General features: G+C 36.4%; 1 protein-coding gene across 1 annotated transcript; it reads left to right on the top strand.

Moving 5' to 3' along the window:
* Positions 1-1636: 1636 nt before the first annotated feature.
* Positions 1637-15868, top strand: ppef2a (protein phosphatase with EF-hand domain 2a). The gene is given in 17 exon segments (XM_053674664.1): positions 1637-2145; positions 2228-2244; positions 3403-3573; positions 3740-3794; positions 5710-5885; positions 6002-6119; positions 6230-6276; positions 6508-6674; positions 6780-6816; positions 7352-7552; positions 8443-8805; positions 9965-10150; positions 11020-11162; positions 11655-11761; positions 13193-13356; positions 13592-13679; positions 13843-15868. Coding segments are annotated over 17 exon segments (2430 nt in total). The 5' UTR covers positions 1637-2012; the 3' UTR covers positions 14100-15868.
* Positions 15869-17406: the final 1538 nt, after the last annotated feature.

Genomic DNA, 17406 nt, shown 5'->3' with positions numbered 1-17406 from the left:
GGTATCCTAACCAGGGTAACCCTTAACACAGTCATGACAATTAGAATATATCAACTGACCCAATACTTTTTTCTTCTATTTCTTGTTTAGAAACCATCTATTGAAATGTCTTATAGACTTTATATACTATGTTTTTATGATGGGGGACACTTGTACTGACTTAAACTCTGTTTAGTAGTTTCCCAAAATAACCCATACATTATGCTGTGACCTACATCTATTGCTCTCTAAATCGCAAAAACCCAAATAATAAATCTAAACTTAGTCTTCATGAATAAGAAAAAAAGAGAACATTTTAAGATTTATTCAGCAGGAAGGTATTTGCCATGCAGCAGAAATCATATTCATAGTACAACTTTCTGTTCACCTAGATAGTGTCATAAGACTGTACTAGTGCCAAAGGCTGCCCTTTAACAGAATGCCATTTTCTATATAAAGTCAATGTAGTCTCATCAAGCTATTAACCTAATCCTCTTGGGCTTGTTTTCTTGGTTAAGCAGACTGCTCTAGTTGTGAAAGAAGCAGAAGCCACGGTCGTATTGTAGTAGGCTTTACTTGAACAAGGTCTTCATAGGACCATGGGTCACTGATGGAAGGGATGGGGGTGCCATAGACAAGCGACCCTCATGTGTACATGCTTCGGCTCAGTTTGTGCTGTGTACTTCGCATTATCCACCTCAAGGATCCACTGGAAAAGACAACCACAACCATTGCTTTGCATGGCATGTTTAGGGAGTAATCATAAAGCCTTTTGGATTTTTTTCGTGGTGAGAAAACACAACCACCAGGTGAGTTATTCTAATGGATGCTTCAATTAGTTAATAGATAACACTCACTATTGTTAATTTCACATGAAACCCACTGTTGAGAAACATAAATGACAGAAATATTGATACAGAACAAATGAAAAAGATATGCACAATTTGTGATTTTACATGCTTGACTTGTTTGATCACAACATTTAGATTTTTTTGTTGCTTTTGCTTCATTGTCTGTAACTTGTAGCTGTAGTAAAATTGGATACAAATTATTAGAATTTATTTAAAATCGCATTTCATTTCATGACAATTATTGTGTCCAATACAACCATGATACATTACAACAAAACAGGGGAAACTAAAAACCTCTCTCTAGCCTTTTTGTTTAATTTAAAAATGTTATTATATTACCATTTGAAAATAAGTCTAAAATTATTCGCGATCATGTACAATTTAAAGTCCTTGGGAGGGTCATCGTGAAATATTGGTGATTCATTAGCCTTCTCATTTCAAATTGTGAAATACTCAGTCATTGTGGTTTGCACTCTGCTTTATAATATGATGTAAGAACAGATTTTTTGTGTCACATTGCCCCACCAAAGCACACACTGAGTTTCTTAACTCAGTGGTTTTCAAAGTGGGGGCCCTGGGGGCCTCAACAATTTGGTGTGCCCATCCCTCCCCCTAGTATGTTTTCTCTTTCTCACTCTCAGACAACCACACACATACAATCAATTCCTAATGTAATGTAATGTAAAGATGTAAGATGTGATTATTAATAATAAAAAAAAGGGATATATATTCAGAAGTCTGTAGTTTTAATGTGTTTTAAAGAAATCTTGCAAAAGGGGGGCCTCGGTCAAATGTTAATGTCATTTGGGGAGAATTGCCCTGGAAAAGTTTGGGAGCCCCTGTCTTAACTGATTCAGATGAAAGTGGTAACAATAGAAGGTACACTGAGTCCCAAGATGTGCTCACACTGCATTTAAGTTTTTCCCTCTGGTTTGGTGGTGTGTTGAGGGCTGTGTGATGCTGTAAGGAGGATTAAGGGCAATCAGGCTGGTCAGAGCACCAACTGAGCTTAATCTGTCACCTGAATCTGTTTACTGCAACTAAGAGCATGACCTTTTACTCCACTGTGAACTCACAAAGCCTTCAAAACAAGCATCCAATCCAGTCAGATCTCTATCGTTTATTTCCACATATTTTATTCTATTATCAGGCACTAACTTCTTCTTCTCCTTAGGAGAAACCATGGGCTGTGGGGTCGCAAAAGGAAGTGAATTCCATAAAGCACACGATAAAGGTAATCTCAGTGACAATTTGTCAACTGAGGAAAGAAAGGAGACTGTACAGGCATTTTCTATTTCTACATATGATTATAGTTGTAAATTTATGCATAGTATAATGCATAACAATTGATTATATCACATATATCAGATTTGCTTCCATGCTTTTTCTTCCCATAGATGGCAATGTCATCTCAGTTAGGATCTCAGGTACTGTAGCATGTCTGGTTCTTACAATATACTATACTCCTAATGTATTAGAACAGATGATTTATAGAACAGATGATAATGTTACATCCATTTAAATATAGTGGTATGATTGGTTTTTTTGTTTTTTTAATGGTATGCATAGTTTAATAGTGAACTATTTTGCTTTTTGGTAGTTTATATGTGTCCCAACTAATGATATACCCTGATTATTTTTCTACTTCTTCATGCTCACACATATAGCAGCAATAAGTAAGTATCCAATAATATATAAGTATCCAATATATATAATAGACCCTTTTGTTTCCTTAATATTTACTATTTGTAATCCAAAGTGTGACCTACAAATCTCTCGGCATTAGCTTCAGGCCTGTAACCCTGTCTGGCTGTCCAGTATATTGTGTTTGCAGTCTGAGTCAGATTATAAGGTGTAGGGTTGTAGTCTAGCAATGTCTGAATAAAACACACGTCACTAGAGGTGAAATTAGGTTGTACTGGAGGTTGCATCTTGGGAGGACAGTCACACTTCTACTGAACCTGTATTAGTTACAGCAGCATCAATCGCCACTGAATGTATTGAGTTGCTCACAAATAGAGAAAAGGGATATGCCCCTACAATGTTTCTGATAGTTACCACCTTAACACAGTCAACATTGAGGAGAATATATCTAAAGGTACACTGCAAAAAAAATAAATAAAATCATCTTAGCAAGTGAAAATATCTTGAATATGATCAAATGCATCTGGTATTTCTTATTATAAGATTACACTAAACCAAATCTAAGATCATTAAACCTAATTCCTTGACATTATAACTCATTTCAATCTTGTAGGTTTCTTTTTTTCTGGCAGATCTTGCTTTTTTTTTTAGAAATAAATGCTTAAAATAAGTAAAATTATCTGCCAATAGAACGAGACTATTTCAAGCTTGAAGTGAGTACAAATGGTTTAAAATAGCTTTAATAATCTTATCTTTGGTTGACTGTAATTGTATAGTAAGAAATACTAGATACATTTGACTGTATTCAAGGTATTTCCACTTGCTAAGATGTCATTTTTTGCAGTGTATTGCGGTGTTTCAACATTTTCTTGTGAATATCGTAATGAATTACGAATTCTACATGTGCGGTAGTGTAGTATGGATGTAGTACAAAACATTTTCTGGATCTTCTCTGTTCTGTTACTGTGAAGCAATCAGAGCTGCAGTTCTGATCCAGCGCTGGTATCGTCAGTATGTTTCCCGCATGGAGATGAAGCGCAGATACACCTGGAACATCTTCCAGTCCATAGAATACACTGGGCAACAGGAACAAATCAAAGTAAAAACTAACACACACATGTAGAACTGATGCACAGGTCAGTGTGTTAGTTCATGGAGTAATTAATGGACTAACTATAGTATTAAAATTGTACGTATATTAAGTTTAAGCATTAAAAAATGGGTTGTGATGTTTGCTAATTCATTTTTAATTCTTCTTTACCTAGTTGTATAATTTTCTTGGTTACCTCATGGACAACTTCACACCCTCTAGCAATGAACGTAAGGTCACTTCTGTGTGTTTGTTTGTGTGTGTGTGTGTGTGTGTGTGTGTGTGTGTGTGTGTGTGTGTGTGTGTGTGTGTGTGTGTGTGTGTGTGTGTGTGTGTGTGTGTGTGTGTGTGTGTGTGTGGCATAGTGGGAAGCACTGCCATGCCGCAGCTCCAGGGTCCCCAGTTTGATCCTGAGCTTTGGTTGCTGTCTTTCTTTGCAAGTACCCCTTGCGTTCATGTGGGTTTCCTCTGGGTTCTCTGGTTTCCTCCCACCTCCCAAAAACTAGTATGAAGATGGACTGGCTATTCTAAATTGCCCCTAGGTTTGAATAAGTGTGTAAATGTGTGTGTCCATGGTGTATTCATGCCTCATGCCAAGTGTTCCCATAATAGACTCTGGATCCACTGTGACCCTATGCACAATTACTGAGGAAGAATGAACGTGTGTGTGTATGATTATGCATATATCTTGTATATTATATATAGAGTTGGGTATAATGTGTTACTGTATTGTAATGACGTTTTCTGATAATGTAATGTAATGTAATGCATTACATTTAAAATGTATGTAATTTGATTGCAGTTACTGATGACAATAAAATTAAGTTACTTGCATTAGAAATTTATTGCTAAAAAATCAATATTAAGTTAAAGGCATTTTTAAAATAAATCACATTTTGCGCAGATGCCAGGGGCGTAACCCGGCCTGGGCATTCAGGGCTGTAGCCCTGAAGATTTTTTCTTTAGCCCTGAATAATTCTCTACTTGGTTTTCGGTTTGTCACTACGTAACTGAACGTCAGTAAAAGAAGACTGCCTGTAATTTTATATCTTCAATGAAAGGATGCGAGACTAATCAGACAGGGTTTACAGGAAAATACGTGGAAATACTCATGTCTTATTGGCTGACAGTCTCTCAATTCTACCAAACTCTAGCTCACAGTCAGTGTGAGGAAAAATGGATATATGCCGATTTTAAAAAAAATAATAAAAAATGTAACATCCTCTGATGCTGATCAGGAAAACAAGGTGTCTAAATGTCTATATGAGTTCCAGTTTACGTGAACATGATATGAGCAGAGCATAAGGAAAGATAATGTACTTTGCATGGCACTGTAGCAGCTAAACCCATACAGTGAAAGCTTAGTTGTGCCTCCCCTTGGCTAGCATCAGCAAACCACCCTAGTTAGAAGTTTTATATTTTATCCATCTGGTAGTTCTACAATCAGTGACAACACCCGAGACATGTTTTATGATAAACCTATATTTTTCTGATCATGTCATACATTGACGCGCACTAAAATTACTGAAAGAACTATGAATTTCACTTTTTAATGTATTTTTGTAGGTTTGATAGGCTTTGAAAGTAACGTGAAAGTAAAGTAATTAGTTATATGATTACTTTTTACATGCAGTAATCAGTAATGTAATCAAATTACGATTTTAATGTAGTAATTAGTAATCTGTAGTGGATTACTTTTTTGAGTAACTTACCCAACATTGATTATATATAAGAAAATATATATAAGAAGGAAGGTTCCATCTTACAGCTTTGGTGTGTCCCTCTGAGAGAACCTTTAATTGTTTTACAACAAAAAAAGAGTTACAAATAGAGCACCTTTAAAGAGCTAAAAAACAATCCAAATGAACCCCTTTTTCAGTGAATGTACAGCTGAGTGCAAAAGTTGGCACACCCTTAGGACTAAATAATTAGTTTGTTCATTTATTATCACATAAATGATAATATTACATATATGTCCATGTAATGATGAAGTAGTGTTAAGATATGAATAATGAATAAAAAAAAATGATATTACATCAATGGATTGCATTCAACTTTCTCTGTGTTATATACAGTACATATCCTCTATTAAATTTTAATTCCCACTCTTTGCCTTGTGGGTTAATAATATGTTCCACAATGTAGGAAAGTTGATCTCCCACATCTTCAGAGAAAATGAAATCTGTCAGGATGCGGCTTGGGAGAGATACTTCAGATACACCAATATTGACGTTCCAGAAGTCTATTCAGGCCCAAGGCTAACCTTCCCGCTAGACGCAAATCAAGCTGCCGATCTCATTGAGGCTTTTAGAAACAAACAAGTAGGTGAAGCACACTCCAATACTGAATGTGAAACTTTTCATTCACCGTTCATTATGTACTGCAAGACAGACTACATCGAGTTACATTTAATGCATATCGATTTGTTTTTGCAAAGTAGCAGCTCCACTCTCGGTATGTTCTCCAACTTCTTCTTGAAACCTGGAAGCTGCTCAGAGTTCTGCCAAATATCAACCGAATCTCTACCTGCCATAGCAAAGAAATCACAATATGTGGTGAGAAAACTTGTACCTTTGTCCTTTTTAAAATATTATCTTTAGATTGCATGTTGTAGATAGTTTTGGTTTATCTCACAAATCTTTTCCAAAAAATATGTTTAACTTAGGGGACTTACATGGACAGTTAGAAGACTTACTTCTAATATTTTACAAAGTAAGTACATTTTCCTAGGAGAAAACCTTTAGCCCACAAACTGTGTTGTTTGATTTTTAGCATAAAATGTTGGTTTTTTTAGTGTATTTCTCTAACTTTGCTGGAAAGGGATAATTATTTTATAATGCATTGTTTATATTCTGCATATCTGAATAGGGCATGTCATAGGGTATGTATTTAATTTTAAAAAAACATGATTTATAACATTATGTAATGTTTCTCAATATGTAGAATGGGATGCCGTCGCTGGAGAAGCCTTATGTTTTCAATGGCGACTTTGTGGACCGAGGCAAGGACTCAGTTGAGATTCTACTTATTTTATTTGCCTTCTTGTTGGTCTATCCTGGAGAGGTTCACCTTAATCGAGGAAATCATGAGGATCACATAATAAACCTGAGGTATATTATTCATAATGGCCACTAATGTGTAAAATATGTTATTTTTTCTGTTGTATAGACAGTAGATGCAACACTATAATTGTGTGTTTTTTGTTTTTTTTTAAGGTATGGGTTCACCAAAGAAGTGTTGGGCAAATACAAGGTAAGTCTTTCCAAACACTTGTATTCGTGGATTCCCATGGTAGATTGTTTACCTTGCTGTGTTAGTACGTTGAAGGAGATCCCAATGCACTTCGTTAACAAAAAAAAAGAAAGCTAAAATAAACTGCCAGCAGCTCTCTCTAGTGGTGGTAAGAGCAGTAAGCAAAAATAATAATAATAAAAAAAGGATTATTTTCAGCAATGGTGAACAATAAGCAAAAATAAACTGCACTAATAGTGATTATTATTACTTTATTATTTTACATTACTTGATTACATTTTTACTTTCTAGACCTTATTTGTCAAAAACAAAAACACATCTAGATAAAGGGAAGGGAATTTTATAGCTAAAAATACATGATTTATAAAGCATTATTAATAACACGATTATGTACATGTAATTGTTTTTCACTGTACAGTTTGTAGCTTATTTGGCATTGTCGCTGGTCCTGAGATTACGATCAGGAGGAATATTTTTAGCCCATCATCATTTTGCCTGTAATCTGGTTATGAAGACTATTTCTCATGTGTTCCAGATACATGGTAAACGAATTCTAAAGCTGCTTCAGAAGATATTCAGCTGGTTGCCCCTGGCAACAGTGATTGATCAGAAGGTGCTGATCGTCCATGGGGGGATCTCAGACAGTACAGACCTGGCACTGCTGGCCCGAGTGGACAGACACAGAGTGAGTCCCAAAAACAAAAAGACACAAACAGATCAGCATCTACTTGAGGCAAATTAACACTTAGAACTGTAAATAAAAACTGTAAACTGAAATAAATAATTGGGTTAATGTTGTGAATTAAATAATCCATGTCTGAAATCAAATGTGCAGTATGGTCTCTTACTCCTATGAAGACCCTTACAGAAACGTCACACCAGCATCACATGTGAATACTAATGTAAAAATGACACCCCACATATTATGTTTCACATTTTCAATTTCATCTTATATTTTTATGTGATTTTTGAAATTCATTTTCACATAATGAATCACAAATGATTCATTTATTTTCACACATGATTTTTGCCCATGATTCATTTTTTTTTTTTTTACATGACTCATTTATTTCCATGTGAGTTTTGTCCACACAGTTGATTTATTTTTTAACTGATTTCTCACAATTCATTTATCTACATGTGAGAGTTTTGCACATGGTTAATTTATTTTCACGTAATTTTTCCATATGTGACTCTTTTGATTTCATGTTGATTTTTACCCCCACACAACTGTTTGATTTTCACGTGTGAAAATAAAAACCATTCGTTTGTTTTCCACACATGATTTTTACACAGTTTCAAGTGAAGTTTTCAATTATTCCACAAAAATATCCCTAAATTTTCAATATTTTTTTACACATTTAAGTTCACGTGATTTTTTTGCACATTATTTATTTAATTGTGTGAATTTTCTTTTCATGTATTTCCATCTCATATGTATTTCCTTAAGTTCACATGTGCAATGTTTTGATTAATAATACCAAGTCTGAACACTAAACAATATCGAATTTCAGTATATTATAATGAGTGTTCTTGTGTGCTTATAATACCAACTTCTATAATAATGTGATATTTTGGAAATGGTTGTTTAGTTAATTATCTGGTCGGTTTTCTGTTTTTCTCCAGTATATATCTGCTCTGAGGGCTCCAAAGCAGAAGAGCAGTGTGTCTGTCCGGCCTTCACTGGCCTCAGAAATGGAAGATGAATCGAAGAACTCTAAGCATAGTATTTTGAGCAGAAGGCATGCCTCGCTCACTTATTTCAGGTCCTTACCTCCCCGGGAGACTTTCCAGTGCCGTTCTTTGCAGGATTTCTCAGCTACCGTGACCCGGACCGTGGAGGAAGAGCTCAAGATTCAACAAAGACAGACCAGCTTAGCCCAGTCTGCCAGCAGCATGCCCTATAGACACTTTAACATGTCCATATCATCTGAATCAGCCAAAGGATCTACCAACACCCCTAACAACATTACCAATGAGTGGAAAGAGGTAGATTAGCTTTTTTTTAGGACAAGAGTATGTGGATACCTGATCATTGAACATCCCATTTCCAAACCATAGTCATTAATATGAGTTGTTCCTGCTTTGCTTCTATAACATCTTCCACTCTTCTGGTAAAACTTTTCACTAAGTCGTTTAACTGTGGTTTTGGGAATTTGTGCCCATTCAACCATAAGAGCACAAGAGGTCGGGCACCGATGTCCAGCAAGAAGGCCTGGGGATCATTCAGCACTATAGTACATACCCAAGGTGTTCAGTGGGGTTGAGGTCAGACTCTGTGCAGGCCACTCGAGTTCTTCCACATCAGCCTTGGCAAATCATGTCTTCATAGACCTCACTTTGTGCACAGGGGCTTGTCATGCTAGAACAGGTTTGGGCCTCTTCATTCCAGTTAAAGGAAATCTTTATGCTACAGCATATAATATTACATTATATAGAAATAACGTTCTAGACAATTATGGTTTTCCAACATTGTAGCTACAGTCTGGGGAAGAACCACATATGTGTGTGAAGGTCAGGTGTCCACATACAGTACTTTTGGCCTTATAGTGTAGGTTACTTCATAACACAGAAAAGCTAAGATAGAGTCAGTGTTTTGGTCAATCATTCACAAATTCATCAAATGGCTTGTGTCATGTTCCTAGGTTTTTGAAGCTAGATTTTATTAAGAATCCCATTTGGTCTCTCTATTTACCATATAATTTTCATCATAAAATTTGTATTTAAGATTTGGGATATAGTCTGTTTTTAAATAGGAATAACAAGCGTGCTGTATTTCGGTCTGGTTTCTAGAATCACCAGAGTGTAGACTATGTGTTCACATTGTGCATATACTTGTTTTAATGTAGGTTTTGAGTGCAGCATTTGACACTTATATAGTAATGGACAGGTTTGGAAACAAGTTTTTGTCTGGCTTAGATCTTACCAAGCATTTACCAATGTGTTAGCATCTATAGAAACTTTTCAGAGCCTAAAATTGTGTCACACAATGTTAGTGTCACACAATAAAGGGCTCTAGGCCCTTTATTGTTCTCTCTTTATAAACACCACTTGGGATATGGAAAACTTTTTAGGTTTAGGTAACAAGTTTAGGTAAAAGAGAAGTACTTTTTTTTTTTTTTAAATTTAAGTTGTGGATTATTATCAGATCCTGGACTTGCTTTGGAGTGACCCCATGACTAAAGATGGCTGCATCCCGAATGAAGTTCGTGGTGGAGGTTGTTACTGGGGCCCCAACGTGACTGAGGACTTTTTAAACAAACACAACCTGCAGCTCATCATCCGCTCCCATGAATGCAAGCAAGATGGATATGAGTTCTGCCACAACCGCAAGGTGTGTAAACCCAAACCTTTTAAACCGGTCAGTCAGAGCAAATCATGCCAATTTTGAGTGTGTGTGCTCATGTACACAGAAGAGTGCAGTTAATGTCTCTTCCAAGAGCAATCAATCGCTCTGTGGTGTTGATCAAGTAGCAGTTCAAAACAGATGCAGTGGACAAGCTCAAAGCCTGTGTTAGCCCTAATGTATGAATGAATGAATGAATGAATTAAAAATTATTATATACTTAAATTATTTTTCTTGCATTTTCAGATTAACAAATAAAGGATTATTCCAGAATGTTCTTTTATTTCATCAATTTTTCATTTACTACTATGCCTGTGTCTTAACAGTAGGCTATATTTCAGTATATACAGAACGCTATGGTCCCACATGGACACCCTAAAGATTTGCACTTCCCAAAGCAGTTTAAGTCTCACTCTTGCTGCAGTGTATAATCTCACCTGGATATTGTAGACTTGTAAATAACAACTGCTGCTGTAACCATAAAGACTATGCTGCACGTGCTGAACATCCTTTCAACACTCTGTTTGACTTTATAGCATACAGTTGTGGAAGAATGACGATTCACCCAGAAGAGGCTGGGTTCAATTTTCAATCTAGTCCCTCTCAAAGTTTCTTCCTTATGTTGTCTCATGGAGATTTTCCTTGCCACTGTCACCCTTGGCTTACTTATTAGGGATCGAACTCTACATCCAGACTGCTGGAAAGCTGCTTTTGACATTGTATATTGTTAAAAGTGTGATACAAATACAAGTGAATTAAACTGAATTGTATGTTCTTGATATCAGGTGCTTGATTTGACATACAGGATACATTTTTGATATTGTAAAGAATGATAGTTGGCATATTTGTGTCTGTAGGTCCTCACAATTTTTTCTGCCTCTAACTACTATGAAGTGGGCAGTAATAGGGGAGCTCTGGTCAGATTAGGTCCAGATCTAGTGCCTTACTTTATCCAGTACCAGACCAACAGTAAGACCCGAGAGATGAGCTTTGGACAAAGGTAATTAAAGCTGATTTTTCTCTTTGGTTTTACACTAGTATATCAAATCAGTATAACAAACATTTATACATTTTTATTTTAGTCGCTGATTTGTTATGTCACTGTTTTTAGAGTTTGTGTTTAAAAATTCTCCCTAATTTACTGCACATGCATGCTAAATTAAATTCATATAAGCATGGAATAAATGTAAGTGAAATTGCATTTTACAGTAAAAACTCAAATATCGCTGAGCTTTACCACGTCTGCTCTCTAGATGGCGATAATCAACCATTATTGGCTTTTCTTTTAACGCTGTACAATGTACCGTAAAAATGTCAAATGTTTACATGTAGAGATGTAAAAATGGTTTGTGCCTTTTAAAGTGCTTCTATTTTGCTCGTTGCAGTTAGGAATGAGTTTTGAAGGGAAGACTGCTTCTCCTGCTTCTCCTGCTTCTTTGGCAGCATGTCAGTATTTACTGAACACTTATGTTCTATTTCCTTTTCTGTTCAGTATCAGACGAACAGAGCACTCTGCTCTTAAAGTTCTGAGAGAGCAACTGTTTGCACACAAGTCAGATCTCATCAGTGCCTTTCAGGATTATGATAAGAAGAACACAGGTGCAGTACTTCTTACAAACCACAGACTCAACAGGCATGCTGTATTTATCCATGTTTTTGTACAAGATAAAATTTAGGTCCTGTGAAGTCACTTAAGTATGGTGACCAATAAGCACTTAAGGGAAAAGTCAACCCAGCTGTCTATTCTACACATACTGGCATAGGTTATTGTTTTCCATTTTGGACGCCCTATTGGTAACACCATGATGGAACAAATTGTATAATAGACAAATTCACAAGTGCACCCTCTCTATCTTTTAACTCTATGAATACGCACTGATTTATTACACTGAGTTACAGCAGAGACTTGGCTCAGCTATGTAGCAGTCTATGAGATGACAAGCTCAACAGTCTTGCCAGTATTATCAATTGAAAGTTGAAGCTTTGGAACCTGATCTGTTTGTACAGAGTGCACACACATGAGGACATGAGAGAGCTGGACAGACTAACGGACTAAAGCTCTGCTGCATCAGACTCTCTTGGATAGAGAAAAAGTGAGGGATAAATTTGACTGGCGCCACTATCAAAAGGCAGTTGAAGGGCATTGTGGGTAATATAGGAAACTGAAAATCAAAGTGAAAATAGACCAACATGTCAAAACTAGAAAAGTCAACTTAGAAGTTCATTACCGAATCAATTTTGGATGCCACTGAGGATCACATGTTCATTGATCAGGGTGGACTTTTCCTTTAAAACTCTGCTGAATTATCCTTGACGGCTATGCAATTTAAAAAAAATATTCGCTGATTTCTGCTCTATGGTGATGATCTCCTATTTTAAATAAAAATAATGAGTCACTTTGTGTCTTATACATGTCAGATCTAATACTTAGTTGTTTCTTAGCCAGCTGTGTGCCATGGCATATTAGTTCATGCATAAAATAGTTTATTAAAGGTCTGGAGTTTATTCTAAATATGGCATTTGCATCTACAGTCTGTTGCCAGGTATCAAATAAAAGCAGGTTATCTTGAGTCAAATTCTTGAGTTTGAATAGTAAAGTTGATATTCTGCATGTCATAGTCAAATTTTTGCTTCTATGTAAGGAACTCCCTTTTCTTCTTTTTTTTTTTTTTTTTTTTTTTTTTGCTGTAAAATTGTAAACTCTCCTGCCCATGCTTGAATAAAAATATACCTGCTTTAAACATGTCCAGATCCAAAAACACTGTTTCTGCCTACATTAGCACATCCATGATATAATAACTTGTTATTCTTTGAATGGAATTTAATTAGCTCCTTTTAAATATATCAGTGCCACTCGCCTTGCCAGGTTTCATAAGAGGATATAAGACAGTACCAAACCCTACAAACAGTGGAATTACAAAAGAGTCTAATCCACACATGCATGTACACTATTACATCTATTATACTCATATAAGCTCCTGATTATAATTACATGACTAGCAAAAGCTTTTCCTCTTGGTCCACTCTCAGGTCTCATCTCTCTGAATGACTGGAGTAGTGCTGTAGGACAGGTACTACACCTGGAATTGCCCTGGAGAATGCTGCACTCTCAGCTCCTCACCAGCACCACCAACGACATGTTGGATTACCACAACTGGTTCCGTAATCTCTCTATAAAAGAACCGAACTGCGAGGTAAAATAGTGCTTAGTATGAAGAAATGATAAAGCAAAAAATGAACCAACATACCAAGATAGCCAGTTGTTTTAACTGCATTTACAGCTATGGAACGACCAAACACATCTGGATTGTCTAAGAATGAGTCATTCACTTTTAATTTGATGAATTATTTGCATGCATAAACATATGATGTCAAAGGATTTGTGCCATGTTTACTATCCACAAAATGGCCTGCTTCTTGTGTTTACAGTACATTGAGCAGACGCTGATGGAGACTCTTTACAGGCACCGCTCCACTCTGGAGACCATCTTCAGAATAGTGGACACAGACAACTCGGGTATGATAGATAGCACATTCCAGTCTTCCAGCTCTCAGTTCACTTTATCTCCCAAATCATGGTCCAGCCCTTACTTGTCATCATTCTTTGCGAGCTGTAATGCAAACTGAACCAGGTAGGTTGCATTTATGGCTGGTCTGTTTTTCATGTTGTTTTTCTCCAGGCCTCATCTCTTTTGAAAACTTCTGTCAGACGTGGAAGCTGCTAAGTGCCTATCTGAAAATGGAGATTTCCAGCGAAGCCATCAATGAACTGGTGGTCAGCATAGACATGAACAAAGATGGCTGCATAGACATTGATGAATTCATGGAGTCTTTTCGTTTAGTAGACAAGAACATGCGCAGACCAGAGGAACAGGACCTACTTCAGGATGAAAAACAGACCACAGAAGAAAAAGGCACACTTCTTACACCACAATAGATGGTAACAGTTGTGTACACTTGCTTTAATAACAGTCAGACTGCTCAATGTGTGGGTTGACCCATGAATTATGATGATGATGAACTTCAGGAATGTTTGAAAGTTTTTCTTGAATTTCTCTAAGAATATAGGGAGTTGAGCATTGAGTCTTGGAATTTAAGAAATTTAGGGTGTTGGGCCTTGGAGGTGTCAGTGAGGGAAGGAAAAGTTAAGCATGTGCACAAGCATATGGATTTATTTCTGGGTATAAATGGATATTGTGAGATTTCTTAATCACATTCTAAGCATTTATATCATTGATAACTGTTGTGTATGCACAAAACTAGCTGTTGAAAAGTGTGTATATAATTTGGACTTTTATAAGGAAATTGTACAGCCTCTCCTACCTCTAAAAGAAACTGTCCTAGTGGTCCAGAACATCAGTAGAATGGAAGGTTAAATGCTAAACTGGAGTTTGTCCAGGTTACCTGGCTCATTCACAGTGATGAGAATAGGTAGAGGTCAAGTGTGATGTAACAAAACCCTTCCATGGGATAACCACTTGAGGGTTGAGATTACGAGTTTATGACTTTGTTGTTCCCTCCAAAGAAAAAACAGGTAGGTGAATTTGCTATGCTAAATTGTCTGTAGTTGTGAATGTGTGTGCATGCTGCCCTGTGGTGGACTAGCATCCCCATCCAAGGCGTATTCCTGCCTTGCACTCAGTGTTCCCAAGATGGGTTCCGGATCCACTGCGACCCTGAACAGGATAAAATGGTTACTGGAGAAGAAAGTGTGATAATCAAGATGTAAGAAGCAATCTAAATCTGCTGTAGCCTCTAGGTTTAGACTGTTTCTCCAGACCAAACTGCATCCTTTAGTTTGTAGACCTACTGAACTGTACCTATCCTTGTCACTGGTGCGGTACCGTTAAGGGTACTTTTTGAACCTGTAGTATGTATCTTGCATGGTAGCATGAAGAAATGATAGAACCACTGATGTACTTTTCATTAGCTATTAGAGTGGGGAAAATGTAAGGTACATGTCCTGCCAGTTTCACACTAAATGTACAACCCCCAATTCCCAAAAAGTTGGGACGCTGTGTAAAATGTAAATAAATGTAAATAAAAACAGAATGCAATGATTTGCAAATCTCATAAACCCATATGCTATTCACAATAGAACATAGAAAAGGTCCATTACCTATGTTTCTTCAAGCAGATTATTCCGGAAGTAATCTTCTAAAATGCATCAATTCTTCCCTTAGTACTGGCTATGTTCCTAAATCAATTAAACTAGCAGTTATTAAACACCTGGTTAAAAAACTGACCTCGACCCCTGTCAATTGTCCAGCCATAGGCCAATATCAAATCTCCCCTTTATCGCCAAGATCTTAGAAAACTCTGTAGCACAGCAGCTATGCTCTTACCGACACAGGAATAACATTCGTGAAATGTATCAGTCAGGATTTAGGCCTCATCATAGCACAGTCACATAGTGGTTAGAGTGGTAAATGACTTACTACTGGCCTCTGATCAGGGTTGTGTTTCCTTACTTGTGTTGCTTGACCTTAGTGCAGCTTTTGATACCATTGATCATACTATTCTCCTTGATAGACAAGAAAATGTTGCCATTAAGGGAACGGCCCTCTCCTGGCTCAGGTCTTATTTGACCAATCTCTATCAGTCCGTAGATATAAATGGAGACTTCTCCACCCATACCGGGGTAAAGTTTGGTGTTCCGTAAGGTTCTTTTTTAGGCCCGCTGCTTTTTACTTTATATATGCTACCTCTGGGTCAAATTTTTTGAATTATTAATAATAATTAATAATTATATATATATATATATATATATATATATATATATATATATATATATATATATATATATATATATATATATATATATATATATAGTACATGGAATTAGCTTCCACTGTTATGCTGACAATGCACAGCAAAGCCAGACAACAGACACCAGCTTATTAACTTCCTCTTCCTTAATTCTGACAAGACAGAAGTACTTCTACTAGGACCACAAGCAGCTAGAAGTAAGCTTGGAAATGGTTTTGGACCTCAATTTCAAATGGACAAAACAAAACAGACTTCATATTAAAACTATAATGAACTCTCCTTTACTTTCACACTATCCATTGTTTTATATCTCTTTTGAGTCTGGTTCCTCTCAAGGTTTCTTCCTCAAGCCCTCTTAGGGAGTTTTTCTTTGCCAACGTCACCACTGGCTTGATCATTATGGATAAATTCACACATTTAAAATCTGTATCCTGTGTTTATATGCTACTGTAAAGCTGCTTTGAGGCAATGTCCATTGTAAAAAGTGCTATACAAATAAAATTGAATTGAATTGTTCCTCCTGAACTCTTGTGCAATTGGGATGTCCAGATCTAGTACTGAGTGTCTTATCAAACTGCTATCAGCTTGGATTGTTATAGGATTCCACTGCCTTATCAGTATCATTTTTTTTTTATCTTAAGCTTGTCATTAAATAAATGACAATAATGGCAAACCTTTTCCAGACCATTTACCAATAATTTCATATTCTATTACATATAGAATGAAATGACTAATTATCAGATTAGTTCTGAGTATTGGCTGGGGAAAATGGGATTGATGTATCCCTGATACATTTTATTGATATTGAGACTTATATTGCATATGCAATAGTGGGAAGAGCACAAACATTTTTAGTAGTGGGTGTCCAAAAGAAATGTCTGCTATTTAATTAGGAGTTACAATAGGAGCACAGTAGTTTACAGTAATAGCCAGAGTTCCTCAGAGGCAAGGTGCAGCATGTTGGTTCTTCAGAGCTGTATTTTAACATCTTAAAGAATTTATACGTAGGAGGAAGTGTGCTTGGACAAGCTCAGAGAGATTTTAAATGATTACTAGATCTACTGAACCTTCTATTGTTGTTCAAATGTAAATTGATTTGTAGCCAGGTTTTCACAACAGAAACAATGAACAGTTCACTTAGAAAATAGAAAAGGAATTAGACTTTCCCTTACTGACATATTATTCCCTTACTGACATATTAAATGTGCAAAAGGGCCTTGTTTAAAGACCAAATGTGTCTTCATTGCATCTGAAGGCTTTTAATACCATTCCACTATTATAGGGAACAGGACTGGAGATTGGAGTAAACAATTTTAAACACTTCACTACACAGGATTTCTCATCACTCTGTGACAATAGTTACATTTTGTCACATAAATATGCAGATTACAATTCTGTGAAAAAAAAGCATTTGCCCCATCTTGATTTCTTCTGTTTTCGTGTATATCTCATACTGAATTGTTTCAGAAATCACA

Source organism: Ictalurus punctatus, chromosome 22, assembly GCF_001660625.3.
Source record: "Ictalurus punctatus breed USDA103 chromosome 22, Coco_2.0, whole genome shotgun sequence".
In the NCBI taxonomy this organism is placed as follows: Eukaryota; Metazoa; Chordata; class Actinopteri; order Siluriformes; family Ictaluridae; genus Ictalurus; species Ictalurus punctatus.
This window is presented reverse-complemented; position numbering and strand designations above follow the sequence as displayed.